The 20,230-nt window shown below is 38.4% G+C and overlaps 1 protein-coding gene across 1 annotated transcript in view; it reads left to right on the forward strand.

The window, feature by feature from the left end:
- The window catches only part of TRHDE (thyrotropin releasing hormone degrading enzyme), a 422,821-nt gene that overhangs the window by 366,440 nt on the left and 36,151 nt on the right, over positions 1-20,230 (forward strand). Inside the window, exons 11-14 of the mRNA XM_012810852.2 lie at positions 3,926-4,037; positions 7,907-8,054; positions 10,699-10,796; positions 11,231-11,338. Of these exons, the coding sequence (XP_012666306.1) occupies positions 3,926-4,037; positions 7,907-8,054; positions 10,699-10,796; positions 11,231-11,338 (466 nt within the window). The remainder of the gene's footprint in view (positions 1-3,925; positions 4,038-7,906; positions 8,055-10,698; positions 10,797-11,230; positions 11,339-20,230) is intronic.

Below are 20,230 nucleotides of genomic sequence, written 5' to 3' on the forward strand. Positions count from 1 at the left end.
TGTGTGTGCGTACGTGTGTGCGTGAGCGCTCCCGGGTCTGCTCCGGGTCTCTGCAGGGCCAGGAGCGGGCGCCGTGGACCGGATCACCTGGTGCCACCTAGTCGCCTTCCAGGTGAACCAGGGCAAGAGCTCGGCGCCGTGCAGGGCGACAGCGTTCTGAAGAGGTGACTGAGGAAGGAAGGAGCCTCTGACGTTTCGGGGAGAGTTTGGTGTTTGTGGTGCCCCCGTGTCAGATGGAGAAGTAAGAACAGAGCACCCGAGGAGCCGGGATGGGAGCGCACCAAGAAGAATCTGAAAATCCAGCGTGACTGAAGAGGCATGAAGAACTGGACCCCGCGAGGGCTGCTGCCTGTGAGACACAGAGGGTGTCACCGAGGGTGTCGAGGGGGAGGGACGCTCTGTGGCAAAGCACCTGGCTCATCTGCTGGGAGGGAAACGCCGGCGCAGCAACGCAGGACGCGCTTTACAAGGAACAGCAGGCTGGACGGGGGGGCTCTGCGCGCTGCCCTCAGGAAGCTTCTAGGAGGCGGAAGCCACGTTCAAGCTGCGTGAATTTCATCCAGTCTGTGCTGACTTGCAGGCTAAACTCTCGGGGTGACCCCAGAGCACCCCAGACTCTCAGCCGACCCGCCCTCTGGCCAGCAGCGCAGGAACTGTCTCTCATCCCCACACCGCATGCTTCAGGAGAGAGGAGAAAACCAGCTGTTGACAAGCAAGACTTCTTCAACATTAATTTCAGAAGTGAAACTTTTTGTTTCTGTTAAATAAACAGTGCATTTAAGGACTAGCGTGCGTACGTGTGTGTACGTGTGTGCGTGCCCACGCCAGGGTCTGACCGGCACAGTGTAAGGGTATGTGGCACACCTCCTGGGTGAAGGGCTCAACTTGGACTTTAGGTAACAAATGCAAACAATGTAACCTAAACATTTGTACCCCAATATTAATTCAAAATTTAAAAAGTGTATGTAAAAAAAAGAAGACATTACAAGCAGCACAGAGTGAATTAAGCAGAATTGTATCACATGCCCAGTAGGGTGATATAGGAAGGCCGCCATCTCTTTGTATTTTCTATTCAACTTGTATTGGATATAAAATCTTTCTTTACTAACCAAGTTCCATCATCTGGTGAATCCCCAACTAACAAAACTAGGAGATGGATTGAAGGTGGGGCTGAGTCAGTTGGAGTGCAGGTCTGGGGACAGCAGTGCTGGGTGGAGTGACCCACGGAGGCACGTTGGCTCTCTCTGTTAGTCTTCTCTTCTCTGAACCCGTGAGTGTTATTTCATTTTAACTTAGCAGGTGATAAAGCAACCTGGAAGGCACAAAGGAGGGAAAACTGTGCCTCTTTCATTACAATAATGTTTATGATTACAAGCGAAATAAGACATTTTTAAAAATCGATGTAAAAGCAGCCTTGGCTTCTGCAACCTCTTTACCATGAATACTGACACCATCACTCGGTTTCAATAACAAATACATTTTATGATGAAAAAAATAAAATCAGAAGCCCTTACTATTTGAAGTTCTTCACGATCCAGCTGCTACCACCTCTGCTATTCTTTCTCAGCTGTCTCCACCTCAGCCACCAAGGTCTTGTTACTCCTCCAGCCTCCCAAATTGTGCATTTCTCAGGCTCCTTGAACTCGCTGTTTGCTCAGTCAGAATTCCCTCCCACCAGCTCTCATCAACCTGTTCTTGCACTTCATCCGTGGCTCCCCTGCTCACCAGGTTTAAATTCCTCCCGTATAACCCTTCTTCCCTGGCCTTGCTCGCTTTCCTTCCTACCTCATGCAAGGACTATATTTGGTATTTATTTGTGTATAGAGACTGATGTGCTAAATGCAGTTGAAAGTGTTGTGGAAAGTAACAGGAAAGGAGGAAAGGAAGAAACCATGTAACACTAACTCCAAGTGGCACTTTGAGATAAGGCCTGTGGGGCAGAAGGAGGAGGAGGAGGCTGGTCAGGGCTGGATTTGAATTCTGGCTACACCGCTTGTTAGCCTGTTCGCAAGGTGAGATTGGTAAGTGCTTGCCATCTGTAAACTTTACCTCGATTTAAAGTCGTGGGCATGACAGTAGTGATCTCAAAGCTTAGTGGTACTATTCTTAAGGATAGTAAACTGAAACAAGTTCAGACCGACTTTTCACCACACTATACCTGGTATACAGTAAGTCCTCAATACATGATAGCTTAAAATTATTACATTGATAGTCTTCTAAAAAAATTAGTTGACTTTGGCTATAAAGCTAAGAATTTTTCCTTTTTGCCAATAAGCTAACATTAACTTTTCCAATTTATGATCAATGACTCTGCTTCTTAAAGCTATTAATTACCTAGAGGACCCTTTTTATTTATTTTTAAGATGATGACTGATTTCTTGTGAAATCATGTCTGGAAATGAAGAAAGTGTGTGGGAAAGGAAGGACTGGTTGTGGCAATGGTTGTAGTGAAACTGTACATATTGCAAAAAAGTATTTCTGGGCTCTTTTTTTTTTTCAGTTTTTAAGTGTTTACTCTGGAAGAAAGCCTAGAGATTACATAGTTGACCCCTGTCAATTACCAACTAGGTGAAAGAGATTTTTGAGCCCTCCATCAATTTATTTAAATGAAAATTATAAATAACACTATTATTTCTAGAAAGGTAATTTACCAATCAGAGAAAAAAAAGCAGAGATATTCATATAATGCCTTTGCTTTCTTACTGGCTAAAATCTATTTCATTTGGTATAGACTGGCTTATCCAAAACTATTGACTGGACAGCAGTAAACTTCTTGTGTCTACATATATCATTAATAAAAAAACATGAGCAAAAATACTATAAATATCACTTTAATAGATTTTGTTCCACCTTGCTGCTATCTTTTAACCTTTGAGAATGCTTACTATTTTAAAAATTATGGTTGTATTTAAGTTTTAGTACACAGGACAAGTGCTCCTGTTTTTAGAACTATGACCTTATTGTCGTTTAATTTAGTTTAAGGGACATTTATTGAACGTCTATTCTGCATCAGGTTCCACGTTAGACCACAGGGATATAAAGATGGGTAAAGCGTACTTCATTTTCTGAAAGATCTACGTTCAGTGATCAATGAAACATTATGGCAAAACTGTGACTATTGTTGTGGTAATTACTATGAATAGAGGTGTTTTCAAGGTGTTATTTGAGCCCAGGAAAGCTTTCAGAAGAGGAGGAGCAAAAGGAAGAGAGGAGTACATTTTTGTGGGACTTGCCACATTCCTGATTTCATGGGGCTGCATGTCAGTGACCCCCGTTTTGTCTCTTCAGACACGGCTTAACCATATCTTTTCGTCCTCTAGGAATTGATCAAATGGACTATGGCATGACAGACATACCTCCCGTGTTTTCCCTTTCTATTCTATAGTACTTGGAGGACCGTTGGGGTTTCCAATTTGTATCATAGGATCTTCCCACAAAGAGCATAAAAAGTCTTTTAATAATGAATAATAAAGATAATAGATAAAACCTAGTAAACTTTTTAATTAAGCATTTCAGCAAGTGCTTTAAAAATCTACCCTAAGGGACATTGACAGTGTCTTCTGAATATATTGTGAAGCACGTAGCAGGCTGTTTGTTGGCTTTAAATGAATATTCAATTAATAAAGAGTGGAGTGAGAGGCTGGGAAGAGTCTGAGGTTGGTGCTGTCATCCATCTAAATTTCAAGCCCCGGGGAATCCACTACCTTTAAAGAAAACTCAGAGTAAAACAGGTTGTTTGTACAGAAACCATCCTTCTCAGTAGATTCAAGAGTTAACATTCACAGGAATTCAGAATGGTTTTTAAAAAGCAATTCTGGATCTTAGGTGAAAACAAAGTTGGCTGAGATCAGAGCATTTCTGCATCAGCTAATCCAGTCTGGTTTTAATCTTCCTTCTTATGAAAATACTCTTTGTATGCCTAAAGATATGTTTACCACAAGCTCCAGTAAATTGGAGGAAAAGGAAGCAAAGGAGGAAAAAGGGCCTGTTTGTGGTGGGGTGGAGGAGCGGCCGTGTGGCTCCCGTGGACAACTTTCGTCTGTTTCTCCAACAGTTCGCATTTGCCTCTCTTCTGCATTGTTATTTCTTTGATTCCTAAATCATTTTTTTGTCTACCCCCACTCCAGCAATAGAGAAGATAGATACCATCTACTACTTCTTCCTAAAATATTAACAAGGTATACTTGATTATGCATGCAATGGTCTTTAAATTTGCTAATTATTTTTATTTTGTTAGTAACATTTCCCTTTGATGATGCAAATGTAGAAAAACTGTGTGGGGATCCTAAGTGGGCTCCCAGCTGGGCTGAGGACTTTGAGCTAATCTAGTGTTCCATTCGCTGGACTCCACACACTGCCCCTGCGTTATCAGTAGTTGTAATCACAGATATCATTACAGCCAATTACACAAATACACATCCAAGCTAGGTGGAATTTTCACCAATATTATCTCATAGAATTCTTAATTTGCTGATGAAGCTGCTCTTCCCCTTGTCTAATTAAGTGTACCTACATATTTTGAGCTAGTAAATTTAAGTGCAAGCATATTGAATTATGTAGTAGGTGATTACATATATTGGCCACTAAGCAGAATGAGGGCAATCTGAGTGTAATATGTCCCGTATTCTATCTGAGGACTGCATTAGAGAAGGTCAACAGCACTGAAAAAATAGAGCCAAACATGTATTTGGATGAAATACATGGGAAATTACTCCTTGCCACACAACAGGCCTAGGTGTGAGAACTGATACCTGTAGCAACCAGGGACCCTGTAGGTTTTTGGCATATTAATACAAGACTTCAAAGATCATCTGGGTGAATCATTTCAGAGAAAAAGGACGTGGAGGAGATAATGGGAGACACCTGTGGGAAACACTGGGAGTGAGGAGTGTTCAGATTCTGTTGGCTAGATCTCAGTCATGTGGTGACCACCCCCAACTCCCAGGAAGCCTGACAATTACAGTCTATCCTAGGAAGAAGAAAAGAGCATGGAGTTTGGTGAGCAGTTAGAAATTTCTGCTGTAAGGACTCAGAGTAGAACTTGCTTCGATTCTCTATGTAATAAATATTTTTTTTCTTAACTTGATTCGTCATTATTTGAAACTTCACACAAGCTTACTTTACTTTTTTTTTTTTTTAACAAAATGCCAGGTGTCTTCTAAAACCTATATCTAAACTCTACCTCTTAAACTTGTACATATTAAGCAATCAAAAAATGGAGAAGACAAAATTACAAAATACTTTTTCAAGTTTTTAAATAAAGAAATTGTGCCATATTCTTGTAATTATTTTTAGCAGATCAAATTGTAGATATGTAAGTTAATTCCAGAGGTGTGAGTGACCTGAAAGCGAATCTCACAGTTCAACCCTCTAACTTCATCGAGAAGGAATGTGAGATCTGGGGAGAATGTTAGTGGCCGAGTCAGAGCCCGTGCTCTCTAGTTAAGTTTCTTTCCATAACCTTCTTTGTCATCCTTTTTATTTGTAGTCAGCCCACAAAGCATAGATTGTTAAATTATGTCTCCATTTATAGCGATGAAGTAAAATGCAATAAATTATAATGAGCATATGGCCAACATGTCTAAATCTCTGGGAAAACAGACCCAAACAACTTTCTAGGTTTTCCAAATTTATTTGAAGATCTATAACAAGTTAACTACATACTGAAGATTCCTTTAAAAAAATATATTAATCTTCTTCTTTCTTCAACCAAATAATAATGGATTCTAAATAAATCTTCAACTCTAAAATTGTGTAATGTGTGACATGTAAAAAGAGGAAGTATTAATTAATGTTTAGAATTTATAAGTTCAGGGGAAATGAAGGATAAAATAAAAAAATCTGAAATATTAGAATTTTTTTAAGAAAAAACCAAAACATTATTTTCATTTAAAATTATACTCTTTTTTTCAGTGAGCAACAAACGTATGAAATCCCAACGTAACTGTGTTGCTGAGATGCTGTAGTAGCTAAAGATAGTTGCTTTTTTAGGTGTTGTTACCACAGACTATGTGTATGCTATTTCTACAGGAAAAATGGCACAAGTCTAGATGTGTCAGTATTTGAAAAAAACCTTAGAAAATTTTGAAATGGTGTGAAATTTGGAGTTGTGTCACCATACTTATTAGTTTTAGATATTAAGCATAGTTGATCTTATATCATAGCTGAGTCAGTATCATTAGACTGAAACCCATTCCTTTGTTTTATTTCAAAGAAAAATGAAACACCATCCTCATAATTAGTTTTTATTATAAACAGAATAAACACTGTGTTACATCATAAATGCTTCAAACTGTAAGCTAATATTCACCTGTAATTTTTGCTTATCACATGAGTTAGAACTAAATAATCTCACAAACTTTTTTTAAGTGAAGATGAGAAAAGACTTTGTTTCCTCCCCGTTCACCTTCCAATAGGCACAAATGAAAAGATCCGTCTGATTCCCTGGTGCTACAGAAAACAGAGTGAAATGTAAAGAAGTGTGAGGACCGAGCTTCGGTTGCTTTCACATTCCCCTCTTCAGTCCGCTCAGGCTGGCGTCACAACATTCCTTAGATTGGGTCATTTATAAATGTCACTAATTTTTGCTCTCAGTTCAGGAGGCTGGTGAGTCCGAGATCCAGGGGACAGCACGTCTGTGTTTGGTGGGGGCTGTCACTGGTGCTTTCTCCTGGAGTCCCACAGGAAGCTGTGACAAAGGGACAGGGAAGTTTGCTGGCCCGTTTGTAAGGGCACTAATGCCCTTCAGGAGGTCCCCATCCCCATGACTTAATCACGTCCCAGACGCCTGCCTCTTCAGATACTCTTACATTGGATGTCAGGTTCCACATGCAAATTTGGAAGTGACACCAGTACTCAGACCACAGCACTTATTAATGTAAAAAACATCAAGGAAAGAGGTGGCACCTGTGGCTCAAAGGAGTAGGGTGCCGGCCCCATATACAGGAGGTGGCATTCAAACCCTGCCCCAGCCAAAAACTGAACAAAAATAAAATCAAGGAAAATACATAATGCTGCCATCTGTAGCACCATACCAAGCATAAGACCATCTTCTAATGTGCTTTATATTGTCATTCACGTTGGGCTGAGTTTGTAAGGATATGGTATGTGCTCTCCTGGAGGGCAGAGAAGTGGGATTCTTTCTGGCTCCTTTTCTAGATATAGCCTCCTAAACTGTAGGCAGTCTTTATTTCAATAGTTTTTAAATGCTACATTTTAATATTTTCTAAAAAATCTATCATTGGTTCCCAAAAAGGGCTTCAACATCTGATATTAGTGACATGACATCTATTTGGAACCAGAATAGCAAAGACACTTCTTTTAACATTTTTATAATTTGTACTTTATTAAAATCTAATTCTAATGTTTATAGATGTTATGGAAATTAATTTACAAAACAGGTTTGAAAGACTTTTATATTGTAATCTAACATAGATGCACAAAAACTATAAATGGACACATTAATTTGATCTTTTTGAATGAATGTGCATTACGTGTTACACAGAGCTGCCTGAAAAGTCAAAAGAGCCTGGAGAAACTAAAATTACGTTTCACAATCAATTATTTTCAGCTCTTTGTTATCTCTGAAGAGTTTCTGTGAGGGACATACCTAGGATTGCTTTTAAAAATTTCTTAATTCCTTCCTTTTTAAAAATATGCATTCTGATATTTTGTATTCATGTAAATTTTTAACTTTCTACCCTGTATATATTCAGGGGCATTGGCATCCTACATGGGACTATATTTAAAACAAGGGTAATTTTATTTTTATAGCGTGAATATGATTCTTTCTACTGTGATGAATCTTGCTTTCTTCCTTTTATTTGCATAAGGAAAATCTTCATTTTTGCATCATCATGTATCTTTTCTGCATATAATTAACATTAACTTTTTTTTTACTGCACAGGGCTGGCTATTTGCCTCAGAATATTCCCCTGGAGATTCTGAGATACCTGTCTGCGGAGAAGGATTTTCTTCCCTGGCACGCTGCCAGCCGAGCTCTTTATCCTCTAGATAAATTACTGGACCGAATGGAGAACTACAACGTCTTCAATGTAAAAAGATATAATTTCTTCTTTCTAATTTTTAGAAGATAAACTGTTTTCTCATTTTCTCCAATATGCAAGTGACCCTGAGTTATTTCAGTTCCTTCTTCCAGTTGGTGTTAATCATTTTTGTCCTGATTTTCTATGCAATACTGATGACAATTATTTAAAGAAGAGATTTAATGCAAGCTACCTTTTGTTCTGGCCTAAAAGTGTCAATTAAGCTTAAGTGCTTCAGAATTTAAGAATGCATATGTATGGTAAATCCTTAAAATTCAGACTTACTTTCCAAGAGTTAAAGGGCTCTGTGTTCACAAAGGACTTAACCTGGGTACAGGGATCCCAAAGTTCTTAACTGAATATAGGCAGTTTCGGTAAAGATTCTTAGTCATTATTTTTATCCAAAAGGGCATAGTGAATTCAATTCACTTCCTTAATTAACAAGGATAAGATCAACACTGAGGCAAAAGCCCATTCATAATTGGGTCCAAGGGGATACCAGCGAGCAAACAACAGATAATCCAAATAGACGAGGAGACATGACAAACATTCCAAAATATTGCCTGACCGGAGTTCCTCACCAGAGCCCGATAAGCCACGGTCGCCCCTGACACTGCCTAATCTGATTTAATCATCATTTAGAATAACATTAGGATTAGATACTGCTAATGAGCTTTGGATTCTTAAATGTTTTTATCACTGTGTTTTTTATCACCTTTGTGCACTAGTTGTTTTCCTTTGGTTATTTTAAAAGCCTGCCCGTGTTTTATAAAATTACTCTATTTGTAATTATATCACTGACTCTGCTAATCAATCTACACATTTGGAATTACTCAAAACTGGAACGCATGACATGAAATCTGAGCCATCTAGGTTATCTGGTGGCCATTCTAGTTGCTTACTTTTTTCATTTTGAATCTACCTCTACCCAAAATGAATCCTACTTTCGTAAATTTTTTTTATAGGAGTAGTTGTGGCTCAACTGTTTATTAGTTTTTACTGAGGCCTTACATCAGACATGTGAACAAATGGGTCATTATAGTTATGGTATAATTTTTATCTGCTAGAGAAAGACATATAACACTTTCTTTCTCCACAACACAGAGGCACTGCAATACTAAGCTTTTGTAAATATAAAATGCACTTTTGTACCTGTTTATACTTTAGGATAGTGGATCATGTCAGCTACTCGTAATTTTAGTGCTTTCATTCCTTTGACAAAATTCAAGGACCACATGAAAATGAGGGAGAGCATATCTTCCGCTGAGGCCGACATTTAAACACACTATCAGCTGAATGGATTGCTGACTTTGAAACGCCGCGTCATTACGCGGAAGTGCGCTGTGTGGCTCAGCTTCATCAGCGCTAGGCTACTGGCTGAGCCGGTATAACAGTTTCACGTTAAATACGTTCTATTGACATAAAAGGCAGAAATTATTAGATGTGCATTTTCATATAGCATATGTACATGCATGGGTACTATTGCCAATATTCTTCATTTGCTTCATTTTGGAGCAAAAACAGTCATCTAAAACATTTAGTCATATAAATAGCAAGGGAATAGCAGACTTCTACCATTCCAACAGCATTTTAGCCTTCTTTTCTGTCTTTGAAATGCTGATTTGAATAAACATAACATAGAGAATTAGTCTGCCTGTAATTTTACTGATATTTGGAAGTGGGCCTATTTAAAATTGGGGAGGACTATTATCCTTCCAATTCCTCAGGCCTAAACCCTGCGAGCAATGCCAGACAGACCCCTCCTCTTCCGCAGGCTGCACCTGCGGGCCAGAGTGTCTGGGCTCATCTCTGGCCTCTCCTCGTCTCTCAGCCCCACTTCAAAGTTCCTGTCACTCTTCTCACTACTACCTACTACTATTTCTACTGCTGCTACTACAGGGTGTGTGACATCCTTGCCGAGCAGATCTTTTATTATTAAACTTAGAACAGTTCTGTTGCTCGGCTCTCACATCCATCCCAATTGCTTCCCCTCCAAATCAGAGTAAATCTAGTCTGTGAGCTGCTGCAACACTCAGCATGGTCTGAACCCACATCCTCTCTGCTGTCACATCTTCCATGGTCGCCCTCAACACCTGGCCATCTTGCTGTTTCTCAAACATCCTGAGGACACTTCTGCCTCAGGGCCTTTGCACATACTGGTCCCCTGCCTGGACATTCTCCCTCTGGATCTTAATGGCTCACTCCTTTTCACTAATCAGGACCCTGTTTGGCTGTCATCCTCTTAACTTGCTCCCCTATCTGAAATGCTCACCCCCGTGACTGGTTTGCTTTGTTTTTCTTTGTGTTAATTAACCAAACCCTTTCCTGACATCAGCTTGTTTATTCGATGAGTGTCTGTTTTCTGCCACTAACCTGTCAGCTCCATGGAAGCAAGGACCTTGTTCACAAAGAGGAAGATGGTGGTTATATTCCCAGCCCCTAGAATAGAGCCTGACACTTAGAGGACCCTCAGTGACACTCACTGAATAAATGAAGAAGTCAACCCACCCATGGATTAGGGAGAGTATTGGACCCCACTGAGCCTCGGTAGTCTCATCAGTAGTATGGGAATGGATAGTATCCACAAGAATTTTAACTGTCATCATAGAGATGTGAAACTGACTTCATCTTTATTTCTCCTACCTCCACTTAGGAATATATTTTAAAGCAAGTTGCAACAACATACATCAAGCTTGGATGGCCGAAGAACAACTTCAATGGCTCTCTTGTTCAAGCATCCTACCAGCATGAGTACTGTTTTTTCTTGTTCTCTCTTTTCCTCCAGAGCTGTACGATCACATCCTACTAGTGCCACTGTGACTTGTGCAACATGAGACCATCTTTCTTTCATTCTCCACCTTGTGTTTCACTGTCCTGGGAGGGCTGCTGCTGGGTGGCACAGTTTCCATCATCTGATCCTCAGAACAAAGACATTTCCTTGCTATGTTTTAATTTAAGATCTGCTTTTATTGATCATATTGAGATCAAAACCCATGCTTCTCACTGGAATACTTTTTCCAGGCAAGATTTTTAACACATTTCACTCCCAGTCTGCTAAGTGTCTTTTACTCAGCAGCATAAGATATCCAGATCTAAAAACTATTTTGTATTAGTAATTTGCTGATCTGTTCTTTATGTAACGAGTTGCTCTCTGACTTTATTATTATTTTTTGAATCATGTCTAGAGAACTGCGCAGAGAAGTCATAATGCTGGCTTGCAGTTTTGGCAACAAGCACTGTCACCAGCAGGCATCAACACTTATCTCAGACTGGATTTCCAGCAACAGAAACAGGTTAGTTGCACTGAATTCTATATTATTTAATAGGATTTTCAGATTTTCAGTGGATGTGTTTTATTTATCAAGGGGAAAAAACAGCAAAAAAGCACAGCAGAACTTTATTTATTTCAGGTTCAAAGCTTACTAGAAAACAATGTGAAAGCGTCAATACATTTATCTTTGGAACATTTCACCAAACTTCAGGTTAATTTTTTTAAACTATGTCTTTGTGCTTTACATACCTAAGTTGCCACCTTATTTCAAGCTTTGAAAGCTCTGCCAGCCCATGAGAACAAAATAATTAAGTTTAATTCAAACTCTCTATAAAGATTGTAATATTTATTCATAAAATAATTGCCAGCATATGATATAAACAAAGTAGCAAAACAAGTATTAATATTTAAATCAAAAAGGTTATGAATTTGTATTAAATGTCACTTGCTAATAAAAAGAATACTAAACATAAAAATAATCAAAGATCATTGGTCTTCTGACCTTGGTATTTTAAAACTTCTCAAGGTATCTTTACATTTCTAAAGGCCTTTCTGATTGTTTCTTTTCCTACTTTGAGTGACCAGTGTCCGACCTTCTCCAGTATCTTCCCTGCATGATTAACCCGAGTCCTTCCTCCAGGACTCTTGCTAGGAGGCAGTTTGTACAGACAGTGCTATTTCTGTGCTGCAGTGGAACCTGACCTGGGTGATGGGGATGATTTGGTGAACAAGAAACAAAGGGACTTGTTTCGGATAAACATAAAGAACTACATGGCCGACTTTATGAAGTGAACTGGTGTTTGTCTTGTTCAGAGTTATTTAGTTTTAATTTTATATCCAACCGACTCTAGATCCACGGGAGCTCTCCTGCCCTAATGGTCTCTGGGGTGCATCGTTCCCGCGCTGTTCAGCACTTCCTCTCAGTGTTTCACCTTCTGTAGCGTTTTCTGCTTGTCCCTTAAGTTCATTGTCCCTGGTCCTACACTAAGTGAAAAGAAGCTATTTAGTCACCATTATCTGTCAGTTGATCCATTATATATTTGCAGATAGTGATTTAATCTGCCATCAATCTTCTCTAGAACTAAAATATCTCGTTTTTTAAACTTTCACTAATTATTGCCCTTTTTACCAAGTCTTTTGGAAACTATTCTATTAGACCTCAAAATGTTACACAAAATTACTCATTTTTACCACCTCCTTTAATTCTACCACATATAATTAGACCATGAAAACAGTATTTCTCCAAAATTAATACAGCCAAAATTTTATTTTATTTAAGCATATATCATATACGTGAGAAAAAAAGATGATATGTGTTATTTAGAAATCACCATCTCTGCTTCCTTTAGGGTTTTTATTTGTTTTTGCTCTATTTTGCTATAAACAGACATGGCTGGTAATTCTTTTTTAACCCTTTCTTTCTTTCTTTCTTTTTTTTTTTTTGTTGCTGTTGCAGTTTGGCCGGGGCCAGGTTCGAACTACCACCCTCGGTATTTGGGGCCGGCACCCTACTCACTGAGCCACAGGCACTGCCCTTTCAACCCTTTGATGAGTTTATACATGTAAAAACATTTCTTACCATTTCAGGAGGTGCCTGTGGCTCAAAGGAGTAGGGCGCTGGCCCCATAAGCTGGAGGTGGCTGGGAGCCCCAGCCAAAAACTGCAAAAAAATAAAAAAGTTAACATTTTATTAAAATTAGGCTTACACTAATGCATCAACATAATTTCACTAGAGGACATCAAATGTGATCATCACTGCCAACATTTTAAAAATCTAGTCATTGAGAAACTGCTGCTTTTAAAATAATTCATTTATTTAACAAACTTTTATTGATCTGTTCTCGGTACCATTGGTAGCTGGAAAGCAAGGAGGTGGATCCCCAAATTAATAAACGATACAATACTTTACACAAATAGATTTATTTTAAAGGAACTAAGCACAGGATAGGGCATGAACCTCAAGAAGGGAAGGATTACTGTCTGGGAGGGACCTCATTCTGCCTCAGAAGGAGGAGTAGGACTTTGTTAGAGGACGTGCCGGTACTAACAGCCGGGTAAGTGTTTCTGGATGTGGACGGTGGGAGGAGGGGATTCCAGACAGAAGAAAGGTACACGGGTTGCTGTTTAATTTAAATAGGTGCAGTGATTTTTTGACTTGCAAATTTGAACAATCCATTACTTTCATAATTGTCTTACTAATGAAAGTTCCTGTAAGGTGTCAGCTCTTTTGGGTTTTGATAACTCTACCATTTATTTGTGGCAAAACAATTAAATTTGAGGCAAACACTTTAAGGTTCTTTTGTCATTCACTTCCTTAATTTTATAGTCTCTGCTTGGCTTTCTTGTGTAACTGGGCAGTTGAACATGTTAAGTGGAACTAACTCCTGTGTTGACTAAGATTTGCTTAACCAACCGTATGATGTGGCCAGCACACACAGGGACCTCCTGCAGCCAGGGCCACGACAGCCACTTGGCTACCTATGTGTGAGGATCAGAGATTTCATCTGGATTTTTTAGATGACAGCTTAATAATGAAATAATAATATAGTCCTGTAGTTAGTGCTGAGTTTAACTTTCTTAATTTGAGTCAATGAGGGGTAGAGAAAGATTTCTCATTAAATGTGCATGTAACAATAGGTTAGTCATCTTTGTGTGATTGTTTGTTATTTAACTGGAACCTTAAAAAGAGTAATTTGCAAATATTTATCTTAAAAAACAACACTAGAGGTAATGTAGACATATCCTTATGAAATGTTTTCAGATATTTATATTTATTCTAACAAATCTGAAGAACAATGAATCACAGAGATGGCGGGGACTGCAAATCTCTGGGACGCTGCACTTGTATGTGGCATCGTATTGATGCAGTGGAGAGCTGGGTGAGATTAGTGACATCAGAATCAGGAAAATGACTGGAATGGATGTGAAAGTGGATGCAGGGAGGGGGATGATGGGACCAGAAAGGGCAAGGAATAGCTGGAGATGGTAGCAGCAGAGAGAAAAATTCAAGAATTGTGGTGGATGATAAATTGATTGAATCCGTATTCTGATTCCTGTTAAGATATTCAAATGCTAAAGCATGCTGAATTGGAGTGGTAGTGTTGTGCATTAAAACAAATTGAACTACAGCCAGGTCTTGCCAGGCTTCAATTTGGGGATTACGTTCAACAGAATCCCACATTTCAGAAAAGAGACAAAACGCCAGGTATTTGGTGGAGAACAATACACATCATAAAAAAGATTTTGAAAACAACAACCATGAGAGTAGTTTGTGAGATCTGAAAACCTCACTCTAAAAAATAAAACAAAAGGGATTCAGAGAACATGGCGGCTTCTTTGATGTATAAAAAGGACAGTAAAGGGGAGAGAAATAATTTTTCCACCAGTTGTTGCAAATAAACACGAAATAACAGGCCTGTGTTTCACTGAGTGAAATACAGGGAGTGTATCACCACTGTAGGTGAAATGTTATTTGGAAATGTCTATGTTAAAACACTGCCAAGGTTGTACAGTTAACTGTACAGAGATCACAGTGGGGCATTGTGGGTTTTTCTCTAATTGTTTGGCTCCAAACAATGTAACCTGAAATCAAATACATGTCCACAATAATGTACTATTCTTAAAATACTATTAAAAGGCACAATTTAAAGCTTTAATCCAATATTGACTCAAGATTTAAAGTATTTAATTTAAAGAATTAAGAAATAGTGATATCCATTCCCCAACGTATGAACTGTACATAATACATGTTCATGTCAAATTTGAAAACATTTAAGACCATTCTATAATAAAGACAGCAAGTAGAGAGCATCCCTAATTCACAGCGTACATGTATAATCCACAAGCTTCACTACTCATTCAGTTAGTTACAATGTTACCAATATTATTCTCATTGCTGATGTTCATAATCAAACCTGTATTTACTCCATTTATTATTGAGTGTTTATTACATCTCTGGCACTGGCTTAGTAGTTTTTGTGTACACTGTCATCATTTTAATTGTCATTTTTACCACTGAAACATTCCAAATTTACAGAGGTTTTGTAGTTTGCCAAGATTATGTAAATAGTAGATGGTAAAGCTGGCATCTCCCTCATCATACCTGCTCCCTAACTGTGCTCACGTGGTCGTGGTTTATGAAATTATCTTCTATAAGTAACATACATTTGTTCAAAAATGGTTTTTAAAAACCTTAAAATAAACAAAAACTATGTAACAGACCTCAAGTACTCTCTGCAGTGAGTAAAGTCAGCAGTTATGCTCAGGGTCCTACGTGGCTCAAGCAGCGGTTCTTGAACCCGAACATACATCGGAATCATCAGGGGACTGACTTGGTAACAGGCTGTTTGTTGGCTTCACGGCCAACATTTCTGACCCAGTAGGGAGGGGGAGGCTCAAGGATTTGTATTTGTAACAAGTTCCCAGGTATGCCGATGCTGTCGGCCCAGGGACCACACTTTGAAACCACTGGTGTAGGGAAAGGTCGCTATCACTGAGGACATCGGTGATCAGGCTGAAGCTGTTCCACTGAATAACCTGGGAAAGCCTCTGCTTCCTCATCTGGAAAATGGCAACCATGTTACCATCACTCAGGCCCAAGAAGGAGGTAAAAAAAAATACCTAAATAATGCTTAACCTCACAGGAAATCATAAAACAATTCTTCGTCAGAGTCGAAGGATCTCCATGTGTTTTGACCTCGTCTGTGTAGGGGTTGTTGTGAATTTTCAATGCCGACCGTAACAGTTAGCGAACCCCTTCATTGTTAGGCCTGCGTCTGTAAGTGTTGACTCTTACAAGGCGTCACCTGAAGTGTAAAACATAAAGCGATCACCTTAGAGAGTCTCAGTTAGGAGTCTGCTCCCCCAATCCCCCTACTTTTGCCTCCTTGCTCTCCTTAATCAGTTGACCTTTATGCCCGTGTTCCCTCATCAGCATAGCTCATTGTACCTTACAGTGCAGAGCGCCCTGGGAAGCCCCTTCCCTCTGTGTCTGAGGCTCCTTTGCTTTTCTTGTGTGAGGACAGAAAGGTGGAGGAACGAAGCTCTTTCCACGTGTCTGTGTTGATCTACTTCAGAAATTTCATATTTCCTTCCTTCAAACCAGAAAGACTAACACACTCTTTCTAAGGTGTCACCCTGTCCTCTCAGTTCTTTGCATGACTTTTTCTATTCTTCTTACTATAAATTGTTTCACTCTAAATTTTTATAAGCTAAGGCCAGACCCGTCATTCTAAAGCTCAGTTACCATCATCAGCATCTTGTAAACCAGTGAGCACAGCGGGAAGTCTGTATGGAGTAGTGAAGAGGGCAGGGCCGGTCAGGGCCACGCAGACCTCCCCTGAACTGGAGGCCAGAACGGGCTTGTACTGTGTCATTAAAGAGTTGTGCTTTAGATAAGTCTGTTAACTTCTCAGAATCCCAATCATATTTCTGAAGTGAGGACTTCAATGCCAAATCTCCAGTGCTCAAATCAATACTAATAGTTCAAAATGTCACACTCACTGTATTTGAAGATAAATTAGACAATTTCTCTTTTGATTATTTACTCAAAGTTGATGTGAATACAGTGAATGCATACTGAGACCATCCTGGGTAATGGGCCTGTGCTAAGACCTTGGAATGCAGCGTTCCTTCATTCAGCTCATGCTGGCCCCAGTTACTTCCCGGGTGTTAAAATACATAGTTCTTGACATGGCACACCCCAAAGCCTGATGAGGTGGGGAGCTAAGAGGAAGACAGAAGTTGTTCAGAACAGTCACACAAAGCTAAAAATGACACTCAGAGTAGTGTCACCAAGGACAGATGTGGGACTTTCTGTGAGTATCTCACATGGGAATTTGATCAGTGCAGCGAGGTCAGGAAAACCTCCAGCCCTGAGAGCTGGTAGTGGAAATGAAGGGGAGTGGAGGTGTTTGAGTGTTCCCGATGGAGAGAGGGACGGGGGGTACTGTTGTTGGGTAAGAGAGACAAAGGCATTCTAGGCAGTTCTCTAGACTAATTCAATAGGGCTCAAACTGTGTGCACACAGTTCCCTTAGAATAGTATGTGTAAGTTTACACCTAAAATTCTCCATCAAACATTTAAACGATTGCAAGGATATAACTTTCAGCATATAATAGACATTGTGAAATAAAATCCTTTCAAGTCCTCCAGATGTATCCACTGGAATGTAAACACCATAGCTATTTTTTACTTATCATTAGCCGTTTTAAAAATGATGAAGGTTTTATATCATTCCCCATCTTCCCCAAATTTGTATTCTAATGTATTGTTGCTTGAAATCTTTTATGGATTACTCTGTCATACTTTACAGAAGGAAAACACACACACACACACACACACATATATATAAGAAAGTCATTTCATGTTATCACAAAATCTTAAGTTAATATTTTCTAAATTTAGTTGTTGTTACCATTGTTAATTTGAAAAATAATTTCTAAACATATAACTAAAATTAATAAATATAAAAGTAAAAAATGAGACCTTTTCCAATTAGTTTGTATCTATGAGTATATAATATTCATAGAAAATAAGTAATGATACTGCTTTTTGCTAGAATAAGAAAAGTTTTGCCCTAAGTTTTACTTCTATTTTTATGTTAAAGTGCTAAAAACATTACACATAAAAATCAGTCAACGGCACTAGCAGGTGTTTGTTTTTAGCAGTGTGACACAATTCTTCACAATCTTGCCACAGTTTGTGCCAAGTATCACAAAGTAATCTATGACCAAAAATTTTAATTATCACCTGACAACATGATTAGGGCTTTCTTCAAATTTTCTGGAAGAAAAGAATTTAAACATTCAAAAACCCATTTTCTAAACATCAACACCAATATTTAGAATTTTCTCTTCGACGCTGCAGCCTACTGCGTCCTCAGAAGGTGCAAGATAAGTGAGAAAGACGCTTTTCATGGGGAGTGGAGAAACCAGAAAAGTCTGCTGCATAAAAGGTTAGAATTTGGAAATTGATTCCCATAACATGACCTATGTTTAAGTCCTCCTTGGAAAGCCTTTCCTTCCCCCCAGAGGTATGGACATCTCCTTTTGAAGAGCACAACATTTGTATGTGGGTGGAAATTAAAAGAATGATAATTAGATGAGACGGTCCAGGCAGAGTATACGGATCTAGAAGATTTCAGACCAAGAATTGAGAAATCACAGCAAGGTATCCTAAAGTTGTTTTATTTTTCTATCAATTTGTAAAAAACCTTTTTTTTCATTAATTATTAATACTTTCCACTAAAAATTTAAAGACTTTTACCTTTCTACTTAAAGATATAAAGATACATCTATAGGTATAGATGTGTAACACACTGTATTATCTAAGGATTTCTATCTGGTATTTATTCTTCTAGAAGAACCTTATACAATTCTTATTATTTTAACTCATTTGCCATTAAAATATACAACTACCTGCATTCTATTTTGTATTATAAAGTAAATTTACATCTTAATTTCAAAGTAGTTTTCATGTGTTTAGATATTTTACTTGAAGTTCTATAATTTATATCTTACTCTCAAAGTAGTTTTCATGATTTTCTTGCATGTGTTTAAATATTTTATTTGCAATCCTACCTTACTAGTTAGCTAATGCTAATTTTGCTAGTCAAGTAAAGTATCTCTTTACCTTCTACTAATACTCATTATAGAAACTTTTTTTAATCAAAATATAAAAAATTATTTAAATTTCAATTTCTAAATATTTAAGAAGGAGGCTGTAAAAAGTAGTTAGTTATATTCTCAGTGGATTACATTAAGTAGCTTAAAACTGAGCTGTATTTTTAGTCATTCATATTTTTCATGCATGTGAAGTAACGCAGCATCCCACACTGACATGTTGTCTGGCTCGTTCTCTCTTCACAGTTTGCATATTATGGGACATGGCTGCTAGATAGCTTCAGACCCGTCAGTACTTCTCCCTGTGTGCACATTTCACCCTAGCCACTGTTCATAACAGGCTCATTGAGGTGAGAGGACAAATATGGTAAAAAAAAAAAAAAAAAAAAACTTCCTCAAATATTTGTAATGCTGATTTTAAAAGTACTCTTAAATTGTTTACCCCCAATGCAAAACTTGAAAGCCACTTTTTAAAAATCTCACATCATGTGCTTATAAAAAACTTCAGAGATAATCCCTTCCTGAGATAATCCCTACTCTGCTTACCTTTCTGCCTTTGGAATTTTATATTTAAGCAGGTGTGGCTGGCCACCTTGTGTGAATTGTACTTGCATAACTCCAGCATAGAGACTCAGAACTTGGTTTGGAGCATCTTTAAAGCAGAAGTGCAGGAACCTCCGGCATTCACACCTACGAAAAATATCCTCAGTATTGAAACCCTATTATCAGTTTATCCCTCTGTAGTTATTGACGGCTAAACCATAATGTTTTAGCATGTTGCTTCCCTGATCGTGGTAGCTGCAGGGTTTAGGGCCAGGTCCACCAGGTCACAGGTGGGTAAGCGCCTCTGGAATCACTGAGAGTGTTACTTACTTCTCTCTTTGCTATTTGGGGAATTCAGTGCCTGCTAACGCTGTTAAATCCATCATAGGATCAAATGACCTACTTGAGGGATTAATCTGATTGTATTTTTAATTTAGTTTTGGTATAGAGGGGACTTTAATCACCTCTAGAGAGCTGATATAACTTTAGTTTGCGTGTATTTATATTCATTTTCTTATAGTTACATTTAGTTTATAGTCTAAAGGAATTAATGATTTTATATTCTAATTTAAAATGCAAAAATAATCATACATACTTCCAAAGATTTTGATCTTTTTCCTGAAATTTTAATTTAGAAAAAAATTATATGCCTAGCCACAAAGGCACATAGTCAATAGTATTTTTTCAAAGTATTTTTACTTTTTTTCTCTTTCTTTGCAGCACCCTTATTTTTGCCAATAATTTCCCTC

This window comes from Otolemur garnettii, unplaced genomic scaffold (assembly GCF_000181295.1).
Source record: "Otolemur garnettii isolate 467f Iridium unplaced genomic scaffold, OtoGar3 scaffold00143, whole genome shotgun sequence".
NCBI classification, from domain to species: domain Eukaryota; kingdom Metazoa; phylum Chordata; class Mammalia; order Primates; family Galagidae; genus Otolemur; species Otolemur garnettii.